The sequence below is a fragment of the Euprymna scolopes genome, chromosome 6 (genome assembly GCF_053919585.1).
Source record: "Euprymna scolopes isolate OS-2025 chromosome 6, ASM5391958v1, whole genome shotgun sequence".
Classification (NCBI taxonomy): domain Eukaryota; kingdom Metazoa; phylum Mollusca; class Cephalopoda; order Sepiida; family Sepiolidae; genus Euprymna; species Euprymna scolopes.
Genome location: NC_136487.1, coordinates 23,151,935 through 23,178,006, shown reverse-complemented (window position 1 = coordinate 23,178,006; position 26,072 = coordinate 23,151,935). Strand labels below are relative to the sequence as shown.

The following is a 26,072-nucleotide window of genomic DNA, read 5'->3' as shown; positions in this document are numbered from 1 at the left end:
GTATTACATAGATATTCTTAGCCAATTTTCAGTATGATATAATCTGTAATTTCCTACATGATTAATATTACATTTCAAATAAACATAAAATGTCACTCCATCATTGCTGAAGGAAAAATAAAGAATTATTAGTGAAATGATGATAGAAAGATCCTGATAAGTATTTTTACGTGATTTCTCTAGGGACTGGAACTACTCCTAGATGCAATAAACTTCTTATGCTGTTATTTCTCTCCTGCTAAAAGGGGGGAGCGTAATGAAAGCCAGTCAGAAGTTAATAGAGAAAGTAGTTTGCTTGAAGCATTGCTGTTAAATATATATGAAAGAGTATATGAAGGCTATAGCAATGCAGGGAACCGGCTGTTGTATTGGTGTGGCGAATGAACAAAAATGGATAAACGAAAGGTCTTGTTTGTTTTATTTTATTTAACTCATTTATTTTTCAAGATAATCACAATACAAATCAGTAAACATGAACTTACTATTTGATGTAACCGGGATGGTGGAGGTCTTAATATTTCAAGATAACATTCTTTTTTACAAAAGAAAAGGGACCAAAGAATATTCCTAAAAAGGAACGCTTCCATATCCAGTTAAGTGTTTTCATTGGTAAATAATTCAGTATGTCAGTAAAAGGATGAATACTTTGTCATTTAGTTGTAATATTAATTGTAACCAAGGCTGTGTTTTAAATGTTGCATCATAAATGCCAACAAAGATTTTCAGTAGTGGATTCCTTCTCTATTCATTCATTACATAAATTGGAATCTTTTTTTTTCTTTTGCATATTCTAGAATATTTCTATAAATATAATTCCGTATTTAGAAATATATTCTCAATATTTATGGTGTTCATTTTTTTCTTATCTTACACCAAAGGTATAAATACTGATCCAAGCCAGGGTAATAAAAAATTAAATTAAAATAGTTTCTAGAATCTAAAACCTGATAGAAAGCTTGTTTTCCTAAAATGAAACCGGGTGACATTAACGTAGAACTTTTTTTTTTTTTTATCATGGCATAGCTTATGTCTGCAAATATGACGGCTATTACTACTCTAAAACTTCAAATTAAATAAAAAGTATACATTAAAAAAAAATTATACTGTATGCATTAAACAATTCTTTTTTCTGCCAAAAGTGGGTATATCTGCTCAAAATGTTACAGCATAGCTTAAAAAATTTGGTTTTTATGCTGTGAGAAGTGAATACACCCTTGGCGATTTCCTAACTTGATGCCAATGTTCACTGATTCCTTTTGAGAAAACACAATCCTTAACGTTTCTCCACGTTAACTAAATATTAATAATATTGTTTTGTAATCTTTTCTATAAAAATATTCCTCTACATTTGATATGTTTAGAATGCATGTATTTTAATAATGAAATGACAAATGCTTATACAACTGACCTTTACATGGGATTCACTAGGAAATTAAAACTTATGATTTGAAACGTTGCATCCAGGAAATAAAAAAGATTACATTTTTACTGTAATATGACTCGTTTTGTAAAATATACAGATAAGTCTACCCCTCCCCAATTTTTAGATAGTATTACAGAAAAATAAATAAAACATCAATTGCAACAAAGTTTTTACTTTTCGCAAATATTAGACATGTTCTGAAGTCATGCAGATTGCTTTATATTACAAAGGTAATGGGATATATATAAACAATATGTTTATTTGGCATGTGACACATTGTGAATAGCCACAAGGTCACAGAGCCACTCCATTAACCTAGGTGCCATGTACCAATGATAAGATAAAAGTGCTTACTAGCAACATATGTATGTTTGTAGGTATAATTTTTTCTCCTGTGAATTTTGGTAAAAATGTCCTGTTGTTGCAGGAGTTGAATAAGGTGCTTTTATATTTTGTGCTTGGAAATTTGGTTTACCATTTTGAATTTTTATATTTTAATATTTTTTATTTTTACGCTTTCACAAAACATTTTATTAAAGCTGTATATAATTAGATAATGCTACATTATTTTTTTTATATTTTTAAAGTTTTTTTTTTTAAACATGTGCCATCTTAAGCTGTGATAAGTATCAGAAACCAGCCTAGTTTAGTGTAAACACAAGTAAATATATCTTCAATTTCAACTTGTGAGAACTCTTTTATTTTTGTCGGATTATCTTAATAAAATTTCCAAATAAACAAAATTTAACCGTTTTGTTTTGTGTAATTATTTCTCTTATATCATTAATAGGGTTTTTGATTTGATTTGATTTGTTTTGTTTTTCAAGTTGGATTGCTATCCTCTGCGGCAGTCAATTTTTTTTTTTATGTGAAAAATGGTGGGTGCTTTTCAAATTTGGTATGCACAATATTCTTTCTTAGGGTCATAAGTCAGGTGAGGGGATTCCACAATAAGGTGGAGTCAATATAGGGCTTTAAGTTGCCTTTCACAAAACAATTGTAAGTTGAAAAATAATGAAATAGTAAAGCAATTTTTACCCTATTATCAAATTGTTTTCATTTGTTTTTACACAGTCCAAATCTGAGGTTTTCTTTTATTTTGCAATTAAACTAAAAATTTAATTTGATATTTAATGTGTTAGCCGTTGAAATCAATCTTTTATTAATAGTGTGCTTTTGTGTTAATTTTGTTTAGATTTGATGTAATAATTATTTCTTAGATTATGATTAATTTTCATTTACTACAAGATGACATTACATACATTTGTAAGGAATTTTCATTTGTTTTAAGCCTGCCCTTTTAGTTATGCACTGTTAAAATTGACTTCTGGAAACAAGACAAGATAACAAATCTTAATTCCCAACAAACTTAGGTCATAATTTGGTGGCTAATTGAGCTACTAAAATAAATGTTTGTTTTGCAAAGATCAATGTGGCTTACATTTAAGTTTTTAGACATAATGAAAATAAAATTTTGGTTTGGAATACCTATTTTTATATCTCTCTGTTACCATCACAAAAAAAAAAAAAAAAAAAAAAAAAAAAAACTACAAACTTTGGTGGTTTTTTTTTTTGTTTTTGTTTTTCACTTTTTTGTTTTCACAGCTTCATTAATTTAAGGACAAAAAATTAGAGTTGCCATTAACTGAAATATATTTAATATTTTAATGATACTACTCTGGATGACCGGCATTGCCCGGGTGTTTGGATGTGTGGGTGCTGAGGTATAAAAAAAAAAAAAAAAGTGTTAGTAGGCAAGCAGGCTCAAACCCGTGACGCGAAGGAAACCTGACAGTTTAGCACTGCACCTTAACGCGAGTAGAAATGTAGTGTTCAAAATGTAGTGTTCAAATTCAATTCAAATAGGAAATAAATGAATTAAGAATCACACATGCGCAGAAATAAATGTCTGGCTGTAGGCTGGTTTAGCTTCCTGCTTTCTGCTATATTTGTTTCCCCACGATGTTGGGGAAAACCAGCCCCCCCCCCAAAGGGGGAGCTATGGCAGTGTCTTAATGAACAGTAATTGTCTGATATGAAGGATTTCCCCTCATATTGATCAAAGCTAATTGCCTTGAACACGTCCCGGCCGGAAAGCCAGGCGGATGGTGCCTTTGCTTTGATTAGTTTTACTTTATTTATACGAGATAAAGATAGAGACGACGTCCGTTTTCAAATCTGAGATATTATAATGCAGGGAGTATAAGGAAACTTCTCCAAAATAGTAACATTGTCGAGAAACCTGGTTAAAAAAAGAAAAAAAGCCTTTCTTGGACATACACAAACGTGTGAATCCATTTTGCTTTTTATATTATAGACTAGTGGGGGTACTGGGCGTTGCTTGAGGTGTGTTGAGAGAAAAAAAAAGTGTTTGCAAGCAGGCAGGCTCAAACCCGTGAGGCAAAGGAGGAAAAGCAAGTGAAAGAAAACCTGAACTCTTACCACTACGCTATGACACCACAGGAATTGAAAAGCGTTCAATTTTAGCCATCTTAATTAAAAAGTTGTCAACAATGATAATTAAGTTGAGAATCATAGGAGTCGGCACAGAAATGAAAGTGGCTTTTAAACCTGGCCTGGGGCCAGCAAAGCTTTCTCTCGTGGTATTTATTTGCTTCCCCACGAGGTCGTCCTCCCAAAAAAGGGGAACTCTGGCAGAGTCGAAATGAATAGCATTGATCAAAGCTAATTGCTTTCAAGACGTCCCGGCACGAAAGGCCAGACACTGTACCTTCGCTCTGATTAGGTGCGCTTTATTTATACGGAAAAGACGAACAATCTTTTTAAAAGTCGATCTAGATAAATGTAGATACGACGTCCGTTCAGAAATCGGAGGTATTATAATCTCGGGAGTATATAAAAAGTTCTAAAAAATAATAACATGGTAGAGACCCCACCAACCCACACAAAGCCTTGCCTTTTATATATATATATAGATGGCATGGATCAAATTGGGCACTGGGGGTGGGGGAACAAGGCAACAGTGATATTAATAATTTTAAATGAAACAGTGTTTTAGATGATTTTGGTGATGGCCATATCTCACCTCAAGAATCTGAGAAAACAAAGAATTCCATTTTCTATATTTGTGCTGAAAAATTATGAGTTGATATGTAATGGGGATTAAATACTACTTTCAAAACTGATTTGCGGATTGACAAGAACATTCACCCAAGAAATTGAAGGATTTTGGTTGTCGGCAAAGAACACCTTTTAAAGTGACTAGGTGGCAAGCAGACTTAAAGATTCCAGAACGGAAATAAAGGAAAAAACTGATTAGATTAAGTTAACCAAATAGTAAAAACGGAGTTAATATAGTATCATTGGGTCATTAAGAAAACAGAACAAAAACTGTAAAATCCCGTGTTAAAATGAGGCAAGCATATAAATAAGCAACCAAAAGAGCTAATTTAGTTAAAGCGGGCAAAAAAAGAAATAAAGTAATACTTGATCATTTGGGTTAGTTGGGAGGAAAAAAAGAAATTGTTCCAATCAAGAGTGCCGTTTTTGGGGGAGCTAGAAGTTTCTTACATTAAAAATCGACCATATGTCCAACTTTAGCTTAGTAAATAAGAACTAGTTAGTGATTGTAATAGGATATTTAATGGAATATTCAAAATTTAGATTTGTAGATGTGGACAATGTAATTCTCTTATTGAAGAATGTGAAAAGGATGATGGGATTATGAATCTGATTATATGTCGACAGTGTTCAGGATCCCTTTGATGCGCGACAATGTCTGGGATAAATTTGAGGCAACTTAAGATATCAAGCTGCGTTTTTTTTTAACATCTAATGTTATTATGAAACTGCAGAGATGAACATGTCTTTGAATATCTTGTCTGGTAGCAAAACCTCTTGCTGGCGCCGTAAATGTCTGTACCACCGTAACCACCAAAACTGGTTGGTGGCTGATGATAACAGGATATTGCACATGCTGCCACACATGTTCAAAAGAAAAATGCATTACAGGTGACTTTTCAATGAATTAAAATTCTGGTTTGTTAATTCAATTATTCCAAGACTTCATTTATTTCATTTTGTCGTTTAGATTTTAGTCAGCAGTCATAAACTAAACAGGAACGGAATTTCAACACACCATATTATTAAATTACAAAAATAGATGTTAAACTGTCAAAGATGCTACAAAATGCATGTCTTGCATCCATGACACATGCAAATCTAAAATGCTCCTTGTCTGTGCCTGTTAAGGATGAATCTCAATTTTCTCATGATAAAGTTTACACAACTTAAAATGTATTCCAGATGGATGGAAACACCAAATGTCTCGTAGATATCTGTGATCTCATCTAAAAACATTTAGTCAAGATATTAAGAAAATTATTTTCTCTTAAAAATGAATTGGCTTTTCAAAATAATGTATTGCCTTCTTGCCGAGTTTCTCTCTGAACTTCACTGCAATTTAGAAAATTGAAAGACTCCGCCCCCACACTCTCTTTCAGACAGTAAATAAATAAAAGAATAAAACGAAATAATATCTACTTTCCTACTAAACGACATGGTTTAAATTTAGTTGTAATAAAAATTTCTTTAAGTGACATGAAAACTAAAGACATTTTAATTGGGAGCCCACTCAAATTACCCCATGTGGGTTCTGAGACTGAGAACAAAAGAAAGTTATCCGCATCACTAGATAGGTGTAAATAATGTGTTTAAATCTTTAATAATAAATTCTATTGTTTAAGTCTCGTTTATTTCTGATTAACTTGGATTTCCTTTTTCTCTTTTTTGCAATAACACCCCCCTCTTTTTTTTACAGTTAAATTCCACTCTTTTGTACCCATTTTTAAAACAAAAAATTTTCATATATATATATATATATATATATATATATATATATATATATATATAAAATGGGTTAAGAAATTCCAACGAAAGAAAGATGTATATTTATATAAGGGAGTAGTCACCAACAATGTATTTTTTAACATTATTTTATTATTCCGTGTCTTGGTTTTTCATTGAGAATTATGTTTGGATCATTGTAATAATGTTTTTAACACGCGTTTCAGAAGTTCTGTGAAGCGTCCTCATCAGAAATTATTTTCAAATGTGTTGGAGATGTAAAAATGGCAATTTTCATAGTTCATTTGAAGTGTTTCCAAGGGGTGGAGGCTTGTAAGTGTTTATTATTCATTGGCATGTTCAATTTTTATTACTCTTTTATTGGGCTTGTCGGAGGGGGGGGGCTCTGACCTGGCTGTAGTCACTCTCTCTTTCTGCTAGTGTTTTTTCTTTTCCTTTAGGTAGGGTGGGTGTGTACGCGCGCGCGCGTGTGTGTTTGCTTTTATTGGTTTGAGAATGTGTATAGTTTTATAGTATTATGAGGTTATTTGCTTCCTAGGAAGGTGACTGTGATCCGAGGTCTTTACTAATGTGTATGTGTGAGGAGAGGGGGGACCAGCTCTTCTGAAATGAGGGTAGGGGTGTTTTCATTCTATTTTGATATTTATTTTTTGGATTCTTGGATTTTAGTATTGTGATTTTTCCTTTTAGTCTTTTCGGATATTCCTTATATTATGTTTGTTTAGAAAGAGGGGTGTATTTAAAATATGTATAGGCGATTTTTTAATGTTTCTATTTATTTGTCTCCTCATGTGGGTATGGCCAGACCCAGGATCGGTTCCTAGTGTGGGGAAGATTTTGTTCCCCAGAGGGGGGGGGGCAATTGGAGGGGGGTATAGGTATGGGAGGGAGATGACAGAAGGGATGATAGTTGTTTCAGTCATGAGGGGGTTCTCCTCCACTGACTGAGGAGGGAGCGAGGTGTTGGAACAGATATTATACTATGGTTCTAGGTGTTTCCTAGTGTTGTTGGTTTCGAAGTTAAGTAGGGTTGGTATTGTTCAGTGTGTTGTATTAGAGATGGGGGTGTTATGTCTGTGTGTGGTTGTATGCGCGCACGTGTGTGTGTTTTAATGTGTCGGTTTTGATTTATGTGTGGGTGTGTATATGTGTATGTGTATGGATGTGCATGCGAGTGTACCTTGCATTTTATGTTTTTGTGTGATGATATTAGGCTCTGTTCAGTTCAGGAGTGAATCTGGTGACAAAGTTTTTTTCCTGTGTAAGTAAATAAAAATAATTGTCTGTTTGGAAGATTGGCATTATTTTGAAGCTGTTTCCACTGCATGTGTGTACGAGTTTTGAAACATAGAGGTGTCTGTTATCTGCAATTTTGATGTTGCTCTTATGTAAGGCCACTCTATTGCTGAAATTTTTGGTGGCGCCTATGTAGGATTTGTTGCATGTTGTGTATCTTAGTGCATATACTACATTTCTGGAGGTGCAATTTAGATCCTTTTTTATTTTGAATGTTTGTGCTGGGTTTTTGAATGTGTATGTGTTACCTTCTATTATTATGTCACATACTCCACATCGCGGTTTGTTGCATTTTGTAACCCCTTTTGTAGTATGTGGGACAAGTTTTGAGGAAGTTAGGATGTGTTTTAAGTTTTTGGGTTGGCGTTTGCTTTTTATTATTTTTGTTGTTTTAAGTATGTTGTTTAGTTTGTCGTTCTGATTGAGGAGGATAAGGTTTTTTGTTATCTGTGTGAATAGTTCTGGGTTGTTTGTGTTGTGTGTAGAAACGTATGCTAAAATTTGTTCTTTGTTGTGTTCTTTTGGGGTTCTTAGTTGGTCTATTGGAATTTTTTCAGCCAATTCAATACCTTTCTGTATTAGTGGTAGTGGATATCCTCTTTTCCGCAGTGTTATTTGTAGTTCATTCAGTCTAGTTGAACGGAGGTGTCTGTCTGTTACTATGGTGCAGACTCTACGTGCTAGGGAGTAGGGTATTGATTTTAGACAGTTTTTAGGATGGTGGCTTTTGAAGTGGAGGTATTGTTGAGTGTCTGGGTTTGTGGTAGATGTCTGTGATTATTTTGTTGTTTTTTATTGTTACTAGGATGTCTGGGAAAGGTAGTTCTGTGGGGCTTTGTTCTAGTGTGAAGTTTATTTTTGGGTGTAGATTTTGTAGCAAAGTGGAGTTCTTTGATATTCCCCCATGAGGTTCTCCACAGGATAAAGCAGTCGTCTAGGTATTTTTTCCAAGATTTTATGAAGAGTGTTTTTATATTGTGCTCATACTTTTGCTCTATCCTTTCATAAAGGGTCTATTCTAGGAAGGCGAGTGTAAGGGTGGCATATGTCGGTGCCATTTTGGTACCCATTGCTGTGCCTAGTATTTGGATGTAGTTGTCTTTATTGAATTGGAAGGAGTTGTTATTGAGGATTATGTCGATGCTATCAATCACGAATTGTTTATTGAATCTGGGGTGTAAAGTCTGTATGTTTGTCAATCCAATATGTGATAGCTTCTTTTCCTAGATTGTGTGGGATATTGCTATATAGGCTGCTAACATCGAATGTGGCTAGTATAGTCCCATCGTTTACTGTTTGTGGTAGGGAGCTAGAAAAGACTAAAGCGAAAAATCACAATACTAAAATCCAAGAATCCAAAAAATAAATATCAAAATAGAATGAAAGCACCCCTACCCTTACTTCAGAAGAGCTGCCCCCCCTCCTCACTCATACACATTAGTAAAGACCTCGATCACAGTCACCTTCCTAGGAAGCAAATAACCTCATAATATTATAAAAAAGTATACACATTCTCTAACCAATAAAAGCAAACACACGCACACACACACACACACACACACACACACACACACACACCCTACCCCACCCGAAAGGAAAAGAAAAAACACTAGCAGAAAGAGAGAGTGACTACAGCCAGGTCAGAGCCCCCCCCCCCCTCCGACAAGCCCAATAAAAGAGTAATAAAAATTGAACATGCCAATGAATAATAAACACTTACAAGCCTCCACCCCTTGGAAACACTTCAAATGAACTATGAAAATTGCCATTTTTACATCTCCAACACATTTGAAAATAATTTCTGATGAGGATGCTTCACAGAACTTCTGAAACGCGCGTTAAAAACGATTTCAATGACTTAAAAACATTATTACAATGATCCAAATATAATTCTCAATGAAAAACCAAGACACGGAATAATAAAATAATGTTAAAAAATACATTGTTAGTGACTACTCCCTTATTTATATATATATATATATATATATATATATATATACTTCTATGTGGCCGAGAAGGAAGGCGCTAAACAGCGAAGCCAAGGTTGGACTTGTTCAAATCTTTCAACGAGTAATTATCACTGGTGGTTGCGTAAGCAGGAAACACTAGTGTCTGTAGGTATAAAAAATTACTAATATTTATTGAAAAAATATTACTTTTACATTGATAGAAAATAAATGCCCTCAATCATGCTCCCTTCTTTCCACAACTTGAGCTGAGTATTTCATCATCAATTGATTATTTGATTGACCTATAAATATTGAACAAACGTATATCAAATATATATCAGATTAGCCGCTGGTCTTTTATAAAAGAAAAGCACACACGTATTTTGATTTATTTTGTTTAAATATCTGTATTTGTCTCATGTTGCTGTGTGAGTTCATGCACATTTTGATAAATGAGCAAGAAATTGTTTGTTTTTATTCAATTCATCTTCTGTTTTGGTTATCGAAAATTTTCAGATATTTTTTAACATGCACACTAATTAGAAATATTGAAATTTGTTAAAATTAGTCTGCAGTTTCTGAATGAATTCCTGTTCTTTATGGTGTTTGTTTTGATCTACAGAATAATAGAATAACTCTTCCACTTTTATTTATTTATTTTTTTTTTGTGCGAGGGAGTAAAAGCCCCCCCCCCCCTCCATTTTTGACTAATCAAAAATAAAAGCTATCAGAATTAAAAATTCACATCAGAAATACAATTTTTTCTTTTAGAAGACAGACCAATATTTGCCATAATCGATTGATCAAACAGACATGAGTATGCAGTTTATGTTAAAGAACTTAGTAATATTAAAAAAAAAAAAAAATGAAGGAAGAATTAGCTCTACTTTATCTGTAATATTAACCTTTCATTTATTGAAATGAAAAATGCTGTGGTGTAAAATACTACAGTACATTTTTAAATATTTTATTTAAAGAAGATGGTAAATTTTTACCTTAGCTGCAACGCAACACTCACCTTTAAATTGATGACTTTTATAGGTTTTCACGTCTGCTGAAAACAAAGAGCACATTTAATTTGGAACAGACAAATACTTTTGGGGATATTAAGACATTTTTTTTTTTTTTCAATGTATTAATGAATTTCTGTGGTTGTCGCCATTAACATGGGGAAGCAGGGTTGTAACACTCGTGCATATTAATACTCATTCAGTTAGGGAAAAACATGTCCACCAATGAAAGCATAAGGGATTACATTGAATAATAAAGGTCTTGATATTCAGAAAACTACTTGCCTGTCCCAAATTCAATTGTGATATTTGTTTTCAGCATACTCGAAAACCTATAAGTCATCAATTTAACAGTGAATGTTGAGTTGCAGTTGAAGTAAAATAAAATATCAACAATTACAAAATTGCATCCACTACAGTACACTTGCTTTGTAACAAGTCAGTAGTTTTCTACTTTTATGAATAATAGGAAAAAGAATGGATTATTTTGTGACCCTTCAAAATTTGAAAGGAATTTGGAAGCATTTGAACTGTTGGATAGAAAGTTAGTTTTGTCTTTAATATTCTTAGCATATTTTTATACAATTAAAAAAGAAAGTTTTCAAAGCTATTTTCACCCAAGAATTTAAGACATTATAACAACATTACAGTAACAAATTAGTTAATTTGGATTAATTAATAACTTAATGATCAAAAGATACTGGAATTATTATCGTGAACTTTTATCATCGTATTTGAAAAAAAAAAAATATTTAGTATAAAAAAGGCTGGATCATATTTATTTGTATATGATTATAATTTAAATTTTAATTGGGGGTTCATCTGAAATTTTCCTTTTTATTTATTTATTTTTTTATTATTTCCAGCTTTCACAAAGTGGCGTACATGATTGGTAGGAATCCCAACCAAGTGGATTATGTCATAGATTCAAGTAACTTCATCCAGAGCAGTTACATCTCTCGAAATCATGCCAGGGTTGTCCGTCAACCCGGGAACATCCACCGATTATATGATGACAGCTTGAATGGTGTCTTTGTGAATAATCAGAAGATTTCAGGTAAATCGCAGCCTCCCCCCCTCATCAGTCTTGTCATTTCACAGTTTATTTTGTTAATTCACTGTCAGTATGTTTTATCTTGTCAAAACAGCTTCTCATATTTTCTGTGTGAATGTACCAAATATATACAAACCTCTCCACCTCTTCTTGGTCTGCTTATTCTTCTCTCCAAACGTTGAAAGAATCATTTCCTCTCTTCCCATTTACAACAGAAAACATTTTTCTTTCCTCATGTTCTTTTTTATTATATACGTTACATCTTGAATACATTACATCTTGAATACATTACATCTTGAATACATTACATCTTGAATACATTACGTCTTGAATACATTACATCTTGAATACATTACATCTTGAATACATTACGTCTTGAATACATTACATCTTGAATACATTACGTCTTGAATACATTACGTCTTGAATACATTACGTCTTGAATACATTACGTCTTGAATGTTTAACATTAAAAAAAAAAACAGTGTATTGCCCACTATTTCATTTTCTTCTAGAATATATCTACAACATTCATGGTTGACATATTTCCTTATTAAAATAAACTTTCTGTTGACAACTGCTGTCTTATAGAGTTTTTAATTTTAATCGGATTTTCTATTAAATACTTTTGACTTTAGTATCTTACCTGTTGGTTTGAACATCTGTTAATGTCCAATATGTGCTGTACATACCGGCATAGTTCAGGATTCTTTGGTTGCATATTTTCTTAAAGTAAAGATATAACAAAACTACTCAATAATAACTGAAATGAAGTAAGGTAGATGAGTTATATTTTATGCCATTAACCAAGCACATTTTCATATTGTTAAAAAAAAAAAAAAAATGGACTAAAAAAATGGGCGACATCAAATATTGGTTAAAAGTGATTTGGTTCAAAATTATAAAATCTTTTCTATTATGACATGTATTGCTGCAGAGGCCTTCTTTTTTTTTTTCTCTCATAGCGACTACGAGTTAAAATGTTACCTATTCCATCATAAATGACTGCTAAAAGTGTTTTTCTTTTTCTCTCCTCATTTTGCAAAAGCTAAGCCTGAATAACAGTTTTTAAAATTTCTTTGTCTTTAAAGAATATTTGTCTTTTTCCGGATGCCAAACAGTCACCTGCTATCTTGGACATTCCAATAGAGAGATCTTGTTATGGTTCTAACCTTCCCTTTAAGCGCAATCATTTGTATCTCTCTTGCAGTTGGTTTGCCAAGTAGTTTTGTAAATTCTTTTTTCATGGACCCGATTTTCATTTCTCCTATAATTACTGAAATGGTGAAGATCTTCCTAAGATTCCAATTTCTTTTCATATTGTACATAAGCCATTGGTATTTTGTTATCTTTTCCCTGTCAGCTGTATTTAATCCAGCATCATTGGCGACACTAACTTATACTATGGTTGCTACTTTCTCTTTCTTGTCCCATATCACTGTCAACTCTGTTTTCTAGGTATGTAGCTATAGGAATTGCATAGTTATAATGGATGGTATACGACTTATTTCCAAACTGTTCTTTTTGGTATATGTTCTCAGGACTTGCTACATTCGATATCAACTTTTTACAGATAGTCCAATGGAGATATTTACACACTCTATTGTGTTGCATTGTATAAAAGCAAAATCGTAAAAATGGATGTCAGGTGGCTCACGCTCTCTACTTCTGTATGGAAGAACTTTCATTTGTTGTGAATGCATTTCCAAATTGTTTTCCTACATGTATATGCAAGCTATGTGCTGTTATATGCTACAAGATCTGTCATGCTTTATGAGTTTGGTAAACATGTACACGTAATGGTGTAATGGTCCATAGTTTGAAGAATATTTTCAGTTCTTTGTCCTTTGATGCAGAGATAGAAGGAACTTTGCAGAGGAAACTTTACATCAGATATGAGTTCACCTTCCAAATATGTAAATGATGTCCATCGTTCTTAAATGGAGTCCTGTTATTTAATTCCCTGGAATTTTAAGTTGATTTTATATCATTTTATTGATTTTTGTTGGTTATTTCCAGTTAGCAAAGACAAGAAAAGTTAATTTCTGGTTCTACTCAAGCACCATAATTTGACTATTCCAGGAAAATTGTTGCCAGATAAACTTAGCGAGCAACAAAATCTATAAAATTACCTCTAAATTGACAATATCATCGACAGTCTCAAGCAAGAATATCAAAGTCTGCTAATGGACTATTCTCTGTAGTTGAATAAGATTCTTATTCTATTTATGCTTCATCCGAATCTAAATTCGCTTTCATAAACTTCTGGGGGTGACCTTCACTTCAAACTTGAAAGGAAAGACTTAAATCCATTGCTAAAGTTTTGGGGAAATGATTGGATCATTCTAGCACTCCAGAAGGTATCTCAACCCCTGACACAATCCTCCACCTATATAAATGTTAAATATGTCCTTAGATGGAATACTGTTGCCACATCTATGGAGGTGCCACTCAGAGCTCTCTTTCCTGCCTTGACAGAATACAGAACCGAGTTTGAAATCTAGTGGAGGATGTCCTCTTCTCTTCCTTACAGAAGAAACATAGCTAGTCTTTCTCTGCTCTATCATTATTTTCGTGGTAGCTGCTGTAAAACATAACAAAAGCCTGTCAAGCTACAACCACTATCGATAATTTCCTTTTCTCCCCCTGTGTACCTAAAAAAAATGGATCTTCCATGAGCACAGTTTCTTCCATAGAACTACCCCTCTGTGCTGTGAAACACAATTTCATAGGACTGCTTCCCAGCTAACCATAATGTAGCTGTTTTTTGATAATTGGATGACCTAGGATTGCTATGTTTCTAGCCCGTTTGTCACCTGGAGATGTAGAGCCACATATTTGGTGTCTTCTCTCAAGACTGAGTTTACATTAACTGAAATAGTTTTCATAATGTTTTAGCGGGAAATGGCATTTTCACCCTAAGTAGAATGCAGTGTTAATCTTGTTTGAAAATGTTAATCCATGAGTTTTGGCAGGTGCTTCTTGTATATGATCTGAGGAATTAGTAAAAAAAAAAAAAAAAACACTACTAGGGTGAAATCTTTATAAAGCTATCAAATAAAAAATATCTCTTATATTGGTAATAACTTTTTCTTTTTTCGTAAGTTCAAACTTTGATGCTGAAATTTACCATATTGGCATATTAACTGTTTTGAAGGATTGAAAGAAAACTTATATTGACCATAGCAAAGAATTCAAAACGGGCTGGAAATTCTTTTTTTAGATATACAATATCTAGACGAATGAAAGAAATAGGATTTTCTTCTAAAAGGTGTGCAAAGAAGCCATTTTTATGTAAGAAGAACATCAATGATAGAAAGAGATTTTTTTCGTATTATGGCAAGAAAGATACAGACAGGTTCAGGAATGTTTTCTGGTTAGATGAATCAAGATTTTGTCTTGTTAGTGATGCTCCCGAATGGTGCAATCGAAGAACTGGAGAAAGAGTTTTGCCAAGTTGCATAAAAATGACAGTTAAATACGGGAATGGAGGGATAATGGTATGGGGAACTTTTACTGCAGCAGGAGTTGGGGAACATATTAGATGTGAGAAGTCAATCAATGCAAAGGAATACATTCGAATATTAGAAACAGGACTGTTACCAAGTATCCAGAAGCTGGGAATATCTCAGAACATTATTTTTCAACATGATAATGCCCCTGTACACACTGCTAAAGTCACAAGAAAATGGTTTTCTGATAACTCAATTAATGTGATATTTTAGCCAGGTCAAAGCCCTGATTTAAATCCAATCGAGAATATTTGGTCCATAATATCTTGTGCATTGGCTGATAAAACCTTTTTGAACAATGACAAACTGTGGGAAGCTGTGCAAAGCGAATGGAATAGCATTTCCTCTTCGCAGTTTTTCACTTTAAAGAAATCAAAAGAGAATGCAATTCCATCCTAAGCATTTATTAAAGTAAATGTCTTGCCCTGTGTTATTAGTCTCGTTTAAGTTTCCTTGTTCAATTGTTCATTGTAGCTTTTAGTGCAATAAAATTTGTTTGGCCCATTTTTTTTTTTTTTTTTTTTTTTTTTTTGCTCACGAGTGTATATGCACACTTTTTTTTTTTTTTTTTTTTTTTTTTACATAGGCATCACCACATTATCAAGGCCACTCAAGGATAAGGGTTAAAGAGTGTACAGTAGAAATTGGACAATATAGTAATCATTAGTAATGAAAATTTGGTAAATTTGATAACTTATATGGAACGGCTCATCAAGAACTTATTTACGTTAGACTTGAAGACAACCATATTGTAGTCAGCCGGAAAGCAGGAAAACGGAAGACAATTCCACAGGCATGCAGTTCTAAGAAAGAAGCTTTGTTCATGGAATCTACGTTTAGGTTTAGGCACAGGTGGGGGCCTTGCGCATAAATTGTTTAAAGTTTTATACCATTTAAAAAACTTCAGTTTAAATAAAATTTGACAAAATTAATTCATGTAAACAATCACATTGCAGCATATTTCAATTTAATAAAAAAGAAAAAAAGCGATAAATTTCTTTTAAAAGAGAACCAAATAAATCCTTGATATTTATGGGTTTTTTTTTTTTTTGTTCTGTATGTTTTGTCATATTGACCATGTAAGGGCTATTTAATAACCTTGAAAAAAAAAACGGTTCAGTGATTATGAATTGCTATTTAATCATGTACAGTGATATTGAGCTGTTCGTAATAACTGTGGAGTCTCAGTCAGAAACATTAGTGGAGTTAGTCAAAAAAAGAAAAACTAGACAGACTCTGACAATAGTTGAAATTATACATAGTTACAAAAAACAGTTTTAATTAAATAGGCTTACTCAAATTAAGAGTGTATGCTTAGGTTTTGAAATCTGTAAATCATAATCATTTAATTAAAGTGGAGTCTCAATCGGAAGTGCTATAAGTCTGTGTTAAGGTTGTCATTTCTGACTCAATAGCCATGTTCAGTGGTATTAGTGCATTATGTAAACAATTGAAATTGCGACTTGATTTGCCAATTCTGTAGTAAACATTTTTACTTGGAAACTCTTACAGCTAATTTTATATTTATTGAAGAAATTTTAATCATTGATTTTGAAGATCTGCTTTGTAATTTGCATTTGAGTTTCAAAATTTTGTTATTGATTGTATTCAGTTTTATGTCAGACATGTCAAGTTTTCAACGCCTGACATTTGCCGACTGATTCTTATTCTTTAATGTTCTCTTATACTTTTACATGTCAGTTGGAAATTCTGATTTATCCTTTTCAGTTTTTGGTCCCCCAACAAAAGGAGGGTGGGCCTGTAAATTCACCCTTGTCTGATTTCTATATAATTTTGTTTGTCTATACTTCGCAATAACTCTTGGGTGTGCCCTAGGGGTTCTTTTAGGGCTAATAAAAACACTCCATTTGGGGGACCATTTTACCATATTTGTCCAAAATTTTCTGTGTATGTTTACTTAGCAGTTTTGCATGGTGCTGAATTCAAATTTAAATATGTTAAGACCTAGGCGATTTTGGGGTCTAAATCGGGGGTGGGGGACTTTGTCATTTCTTTTTTTGCATGGTGCAGAACTCAATTTACATATGTTAAGGCCTAAAACTGCACCGTTTGTTCATTTTCACCAGGATTTGACATCCCCTGAGGACTCTGGGAGCTAAAGGAGGGGGGGGAGCAATGCTGAACTTAGTCATTTTTTTATGTTTTGTTCACTGTGCACTCACAGTGGACCATGCATGCTTCACTTGTTCCTCCTACAATATGCATAATTAGTCATATTTCATTGCCTTTCTAAGTTTGTAGCTTTTCATATTTTTTCAGCTTTATTATTTGAAAGGCATCATTATTTGTCTTTCTATAGTTTTTCTGCTTGAAATACTATGTACATGGTCTTTGGTTGTGATCATGGCTGAGACCTTGTCATGTGTCACTGAAAACTAGAAACTTTTTAAATATTCTCTTAATGTATAAATTGTAGATATATTTTGAATCTTAAACGAGCCAAGACAAATTTCTTTACCCTTGATCTATCCTTATCAGCTTTAAGAAGCTGATGTTGTTCTTTCAAAGTAATTATGACCTAGAAATATCTTTCTCTTATTTGTCTGTGTCAACATTTATAAGCTGACAATAGGATTCTGCTCTGTTCTTCATCTGTTATTAGATGGTGACAATTGAAAATTAAATATTATCTCATGAAGACTACAAATTTTACATTTGATGCAATATCAAAATTATTATTACAATATTATTACTAAAAAATGATATCTGATACTACTTTTGATAACACAGAAAATATCCTATAACATCATTAAGGATGTCCATGTTGTATATTATAGAACTTTAAATGAGACAGCAAAAGAGGGGAAAAAACAATAAAAAAAGAGATACATTTTGACAGCTCTAGTTCAATGAATCTTATCTATCTATCTATCTATCTATCTATATATATATATATATATATATATATATATATATAAAAGTTAAATAAAACAAATAAGACCTTTCATTTGTCCATTTTTGTTCATACGTCACACCAATACAACAGCCGTTTCTCTGCATTGCTATAGCCTTCTTATACTCCATATCTATTTACCAGTAATGCTTCAAACAAACTACCTTTCTCTCTTTATATATATATATATATATATATATATATATATATAAAATGTGTGTGTGTATAATGAAATGGCTTAACATTTATTACAAGAGAAAAAAAAGACACTTTTATGGTCTGTTATTTCTAGGATTGATAATACAACTATGTTGTCAATGCCTATTTTCTTTAATAAGTTTAAACCATTTTTTTCTAATGTTTGCCTCATTGAAAGAAATTCTAAATTCCTATGTTTACAAATGAACTTGAATAAAATATATCCATATCTCTGTCTGGTTGTAAATTCTTTATTTCCACATAATAATCAAAATTATTTTTGAATTTCTATCCTTGCTTAAGCTTTCTTGCAGAATTAAGATCCTTTCACATTTATTAAAGCAAGCAACAAATATGAATACCAATTCTGTAGACTTTTTGTCACATCTTTGAAACATTTATTTGTATATTATCTTAAGAAAATGAATATGAGGTGGAAAAGTAATTTCTGTGCAACTTGTATAGTTGGAATTGTGATTCATTTGAGGACAAAAATCCAAGAGACACCACTATCAGCAATTTCTCTTTTTTTTTTTTCCAGCAATTTCTCCATCTGTGCCTAAAACTAAACAAAATTCATGAGCAGAGCTCTTCTCCCCCCCCCACTCATCCATGTAGCACAATATCATGAAGCTGCTTCTTGGCTAACTATAACATGTTAATTTCATTAATTAAATTCAATGTAAACAAGTTCTTGAGTTATTATCTAAAATTAACTCATCCAATTTCCACTATCATCAATCATGGTGTTGTCTCACTTGACTCTCATTCACTCTTATCCTTGAGTGGCCGCCCAGCCTTGATATGTGGTGATTGCCGTGTGTGTAAAAATCATTAAAAAAAATCATTATCATTATTTCGTCTGATTCCCCTTAGTCAAGGATCTAGTATTTTCCAATAATCTGCAATTTCAATCTCCTATTTTGATTCTGTTTAAATTCCACTGTGTAGGATCGTTGTTGATAGTTTGCATTAAATTTTGAGAAGTCATTTAACTTTTCTCTGACCTTCCATCACAAGGTCTTTGCATTTTCTTATTCAAGAGTCACTCCTCTCAACAAATGAAACAAATAGCAAATAAATAAATGGAAATAAATGGTCAATCTAAAAAAGGAAAAAAAAAAAAAAAAATGGGTTCAAATCAAAACATTTGTTTGATGAATATATTCCTTTATTTACAGAAACTTTATCCATTTTGATAAATTTTCTATTAATGAAATGAAATCTTCAAGATTTAAGTCTTTTTTTTTTTTTTTTTTTTTAATATTTTGTTCTTGACAATTTTTCCTCCTTTTTTTTTTTTTTCTACCATTTCCATTATACTAATTTTTTTTCTTTTTTTAATATAAAAAATGTTACAGGGAAATTTGAGAAAAACTTGTGGTTCATATTACACACAAGTCGAGTTTTCCAACTCTTATTTGAAATGAGCAAGGTTACAAATGCTAGCTAACAAAACACAAAGTATAGATTTTTTTATTTTTTATTTTTTTAATTAATTTTTTTTTTTTTACATTTTCACCCCAAACAAGGCACATTGCCACTTTGGTATAGGGGGCTACTATCAGGGGCAACAACTACTGGGGTACTATGTTGGGATTTGGGCAGCAAGATGTCGGTTCATATTACACTTGAACTTCTGCATGTCAGTACAGTTAGGGAAGCAGGGACATGGAATGGAATTCCAGAGTTTAGCGGTTCTGGGGAAGAAACTACTGGAGTAGAAAGATCTTTTACATCTAGGGATCTCTACTGTGTAGGGGTGGGATTTAGCTGCTTGTCGCGTTTGTCGAGGGTGTCTACGTTGTGGGGGCACAAGTGTTTGCAGTTCGCCAGAGCATTCACCATTTAAACACTTGTAAAACAGGCAGAGGGATGCAACATTATGTCGATGGGACAGAGGCTGAAGCTTAGATGCCAGTTCAGGGCCTATCAGATTGGCGACTCTCTTTTGAACCTTGTCTAGGAGCGAGAAACTAGTAGCAGATGCACCAGCCCAAATGTGACAACAATACTCCATACATGGGCGAATGGTGGCCTTATAGAGCTACAGGATACTTTCAGGTGTTAGTAGTTTTCTAGCACGGTAGAGAGAGCCTACCTTCTTCGCAGCGGCTCTGGCAACGCTATCAATGTAATTGTTCCAACTCATGTTTCCTGTGAACGTTAGGCCAAGCAGTTTGAAAGATGTACTCTCAGATAAAGAGTCACTGGCCATTGCTATTGATGGTAGAGAAGGTTTCTTGTAATTATTGAAGGAAACCAGTTTAGTCTTGGCAGCATTGAATGTGACCATCTATATAAGATTTAATAATAGTATTTACTTTTAATTTTGTAGATTTTTATCATTGTTTCTCTTTTCTATTTCAGTGAAAAATTATTTTAATTTTACTTTTGTAATTTATAACTATAGATGAATAAAAAAAAAAATAATTTCTAAGCAGAAATGCATGATCAATACCTTCAAATATATTAATCACTATATTGATGTCTAATTATCACATTTCCACCTAAACATTTGAAAATAATTTTGGAAAAGAAATTAAAACAAACATACAATGGTTACATATCGGATTCATTTATTTTCTTGAAAATTATTGTGAAACATAAAAATGGTTCATGAAATATTTGTATGGCATTGAAATTTTAGTAGATACAACACATTTGGTGAAAAAAATATTTTAAAAAACCTGAAAACATGGATGGTGGTACTATGCAAAATATATTCTGTTCTTTTATTTGTTTTTAATCTTTAGAAACGCTGATCATCTCTTGTCATACGCAATAAAACGTGGTAATATAATCTTCTGGAATTGAATGGATTTTATAATCTTACTTAAGCCTTGAATGGATGTTATAATCTTACTTAAGCCTTGAATGGATTTTATAATCTTACTTAATAAGATACTTAACTGAATGACTACTTTGTTTCCAAAAATGTCATATCCATTTCACATGACTTCATATGCTTTTAAAATTAACAGGAAACAAATAATTTTAAGAATTAATGACTTTGTACTTTTTTTTTAGCATAAAATTATTCAAAAGATTTTTTAATGATATATCAAATAAGTGCACAATTATTTATGTGTTGGACTTAGAAATTGACTTCCAAACTAATCCAACTTTGGGTCACTCTTTACAACTAATTTATTATTCTTTCTCTACAGTTCATTCTTTATCACTTCCTCCCATGTTTTTTCTTAATTTGTGAATTGAACCTGTTATCTATCTACTTCCCCCAAAACTCTCATCCATTCTTTCAGCATAGCCATACTATCAAAGTCTGCTGTTCTGATCATATCTTCCTTTATCTAAATTTAATCTTCCTCTGAAGTCATCAGATCTAAAACACAAATGTAAATTTGGTGATAACAAAAATGCTACCGGTTCTCTAAAATGCTTACAAAGAGATTAAGAAATATTAGCAAGTGGTTCAATCAACATACACTGAGATGGATACGAGAAATACTTAGATAACTAAAATAGAGAGTTTCGGTTAATTATAAATTATGACTAATTAAAATCAAAAAAATCTTTTAAACATAACTCGATCCAAGAATTAAAATATATTTAACATGTATTTTGTTTTAAAGTATGTTAGAAAAAAGCCTTTGTAAGACAAATATTGATGAACTCGCATTTAGTATAATAATAGATATTAGTGAGATTAAAACAGTTCTAATCAAAATTGTCCTGTTGTGACAAAAATCGTACATAACTCATTTTCACATGAAAATACTAAAAATAGCAAGCATTTACAATAACATTAATAATTTATTTCAGAAAAATAAACTTGATCTTATAAATATTAAGCTAGATAAAATTTAAATCGGCTAGCATTTTCTCTTCAAAAGTTTAAATATCTCCTTTCATACACTTCCCTATCGTTTGTTATGGTAATGCTTATCATGAATTGGTTCGAATTTAACTATTTTTTTTTCTTTATCTAACTTTTAAACAACTTGTCAATTTACTAATCTGAATGAACTCCTTGACTCTTTGCTGCAACTTTTCAGCTGTTGATAAATAATTGTGCAGCCATTTAGCAAATATATACTATCCACCTTTTTATGATATTTGCTGATTAATCCTTCACACAGATTTCTTTGTTGTTTGAAAACCAAATAAAACAAAACAAAACCACAAAAATTTCAAAATATTCTGTATCAAATTTTTATGCAAAAAAAATTTTTGTTACAGTTGTTTGATCTTGCATATCAATTGGTAAATATTTTAGTTTCTTTATTCAAAAATAATTTTTCCTCAACAGTTTCATCATTCTTGCATTGTTGTGTAGGCGTCTTCTGAAGAAAATTGTATCGATTAAGCTATATTTCTTGCAGCATTCTATACTGCACATCACCAGTGTTTCTTCCTGTGCAGTATTTGTTGGCCCATATTATTCTATTTGGTTTATAGTTAATATTGATTATGTATAAAATAACCAGTGATAAGTAACAGCCATAGAAATAATGCTCACAAAACAGCAACAATTACTCTTTGCTTTGCTAATAAATCTATTTCACAACTCTGTAAAGAATATAAGTGTATTCGATTTTCCCTTAGCAATTTATTTAATACTAATATGCACATTCACATGTGTCTTTGTTGCACAGACTGTGAGCGTTAACTCGTGCTCATTCAAAATTGTTGATCGATTCAGTCAGTGTTGAAACAAAGCAATTCTCCTTCCAAACAAAACAAAACAAAAACATAAAAATTAACAGACGTTAATTTTTCTTTGGAGATTAAAATGATACTCGTATCTTGGGTTGAATAGCAGACTTACAAATTAAAACAAAAGTCTAACTTGATGCAAGAGGACCTCTGAAAACCAACCCCTTCTTCAAATATCTAACTCCAAGTGACCTCTTCATTCCCGGAGAGCCAGCTTTGATGCCTCCTCTTTCTATCTTTAATCCCTTCACCTCTGACTAGAAATCTTAGATGCTGGTCTTTGTTCATGGTTACTATTCAACCACCTAGAAGCTGACTTTTTGGTATATCCATTGACGATAAGTTAGTGTTCATTTAAAGGAATTTATCTGCTGATAATCTTGAACATTACTTTTATTAATAGGTCAGTCTCACCATGAAGTACTTATTTAATTGAAACAAACTTCTCTGAGGTGACCAGTTTACAATGAGAAATATTTTTAATTCTCTGTGCCACTCCCATTTTTTCCCCCTTGGCCAAACATCCATTAGCTGCAACGTCTGCTTTTACATGCACTGCTAAAACACGCAGCTCAATTGCAAGGGTAGCAAGTGTTAGTGTACGAATTTTAATATGAAAATTTTAAAGTGTTTCTAGGTTACACTTTTATTTCATCCTCGAGTCAAGGTTCAGTGTTTGTATTGAAAATTAATTGCATTATAATCCCAATCCCTTTTTGCAACAAACAATCTTCAAGGTAAAATGATTTATAATTGGGAGGGGTTTAATGGTATATATGGGACAAAATTTGTGTGTGTGTTTGTATATATATATATATATATATATATAAACTAGTAGATTTTGTAATTTAATTTTACACATACGCGGATACGATATTAGTATTGCAATTTTCACTGTGGACAAAATGAGGGGATTTTTTCTCTAAAAATATATAACAATGATTGTTGTACCTACTGTCACCTGGATGCAGCGAGATCATTTAAAAACATTTATTTTTATTTGTTTGCAAATTTTTAAAATTATGCAAAAAAAAAAAAATGTTGTGAGAAAGACAAGACTTGTATATTTTTATTCCAATTAAAATTTGAGTCTTTATTTTTAGGTGATTATTTAAAAATATTCCATGTTATCAGTTTGTCGAACAAATACTTTTTTTTTCTTTTTAAATAAAGTTTAACAAAATAAGATTATATTAGAGATTAGAAATTTCTTTTTAGCAGAATTTTTTTTTTTTTTTTTTTTTTTTTAAACTAGTGGAATTTTGTTGTTTTTAATGCATCCAAGAAAAGCAGTTTCCACTTAAATTTTTTTTTTTCTGCCAAACTAAATTGATAGTTTTACAACCTTGACATTTGGCTGGTTTTTCTCCCCCTCCCCCACCTCTCTCTCTCTCGCAAATAATGAGGGGTAGATGGGAGATAAAAGACTTTTATTTAATCAAAACATCTCGTTTCCTTTGAAATACACACTTTTTTCTTGGAGCAAACATTTTTAATGCTTTTAAATTTAAGAAAAAAAAAAAAAAGCTAATTTTAATGGAGTAAAAAATGAAGTTAAAATATTGGCGTATACTTTTCAGTATGAAAAAAAAGTGTTGTAGTTTTACACCCTAAGTTAAATAATCTCTCTATCCCAAGATAAAAATGAGTAAAAATGAGATTCTACTTTTCCTAAACGATTATATGGGAATATTTTGAAAAATTTGCCATGAAGAAAAAATAATTTAAGAATTTCAAATGAAAGATCAATTTCACACTTGAATTTCATGTAATATGATTACTTATTTCCAGGCTATTCTTGTGTTTTAGGGCAGTTAATTTTTTTTTAATCTTTGTGCTTTGGCGGTAGTGGGGCATCTATATTTTAGGTGATTACGTAGTTTTAAAATGGTTTTTTTTATTGCTACTTGAATATAGGTTTAGCTGTAGAATTAAGGAAGGTTTTCTAGGAGTTGGGTTTGCCATTCGAACTTACGGTTAGATGCAGAGTTAAAAGGGTTTGGGGGGGGGCATTCAAATCAAGGGTTAATGGTAGAGCAAGTAATTTTTTTAAATTTTGTTTTACTTTTAAGTATGACAGAAAAAGCACAGAATTTATTTCCCATAACAGAATTTTTTTTTTCTTGTTAACTGCTCTAAAATTCTAGAATAACCCGCAAGTAGGGATCATTCTATGTAAAATTTCATGCTATGGTTCTCCCGTTGGGAAATTCATCTCAATTTCAGCTTCTGTTTTACCATTGGTCATTCACATCCACGTTATATTGCCAATAGCATGGTGCATCAATAAGAAATGAAAAATGGCTAGTCATAAGCGAAGTTTAATTTGTCAGCTTCGATTATTTTGGTCAGACTTAGAAAAAATCTACAAAATAACTTTAGAGATTAGATGATTAAACTAATAAAGACATTGGATTTGATTGTTGAACAATAACCAAGTTATAAAAAGCATAAACTTTTTGGTCACTCAATTTGCATATTTAAATACTATATATAATTCTATCATTTATTTGATCTGTGTGCGTTCATGTTAGATATGTAAACAAACTTGAGCAAAATTACCAAGAATATTTGTTAAAGGGACTTTTAATTATTAAAATGATAATCAACTTAAAAATTAGTTTGAAAAAAAATAAAGGGGCTTTTTTTTTTCTTTCTGTTTGAAATGGTTAAATAGTAATGCAATAAAATTTATGAAAAACCACTGACCTTTTCGAATGAATCTATTCATCAATGAATGACTAATTGATAAATATAAAATAAAAATCTAAGGCTCTAGGTTTTCAATCGATCTGTTGGAAGTAAAATGCGTCACTTGCTGGCTGTGGGTGGCAACCAGCGATCCCTTAGTACAGAATCCTGGTAAGACACTTCATCAAATCTCCATTACTAATGATTACTACGATACTGTCCCATTGATTACTGTACACGCAATAACCCTCATCCCCGAGTGGCCTCTGGACCTTGATAAGTGGTGACTTCCCTGTTAAAAAAAAAAAAAAAAGACTGGCCCATTACAACAAGCATTCTATCTTCATCCACTTATTTTATTTTAGGTGACACAGGAGTTTTTCATTAAAAGCGCTATTCCTGCCTAAAAGCCAATTTCTGTGGAATGAATGATGGCATAACCTTCTTATAATGTATATAATGAGAATGGTTAAATGTCTGTAAAACCGGCAGTAATAACATCCACTGCCTTCTTCTTC

General features: G+C 32.1%; 1 protein-coding gene across 8 annotated transcripts in view; it reads left to right on the top strand.

Moving 5' to 3' along the window:
* Positions 1-26,072, top strand: part of LOC145277569 (uncharacterized) — a 449,159-nt gene that overhangs the window by 208,219 nt on the left and 214,868 nt on the right. For all 8 annotated transcript variants that reach the window (XR_013868159.1, XM_080129058.1, XM_080129054.1 and 5 more), the window contains exon 4: positions 11,372-11,562. Coding sequence is in view for 5 of the 8 variants with exons in the window: in XM_080129058.1 (XP_079985184.1) it covers positions 11,372-11,562 (191 nt within the window). In the remaining 3 variants the exon portion in view is untranslated. The remainder of the gene's footprint in view (positions 1-11,371; positions 11,563-26,072) is intronic.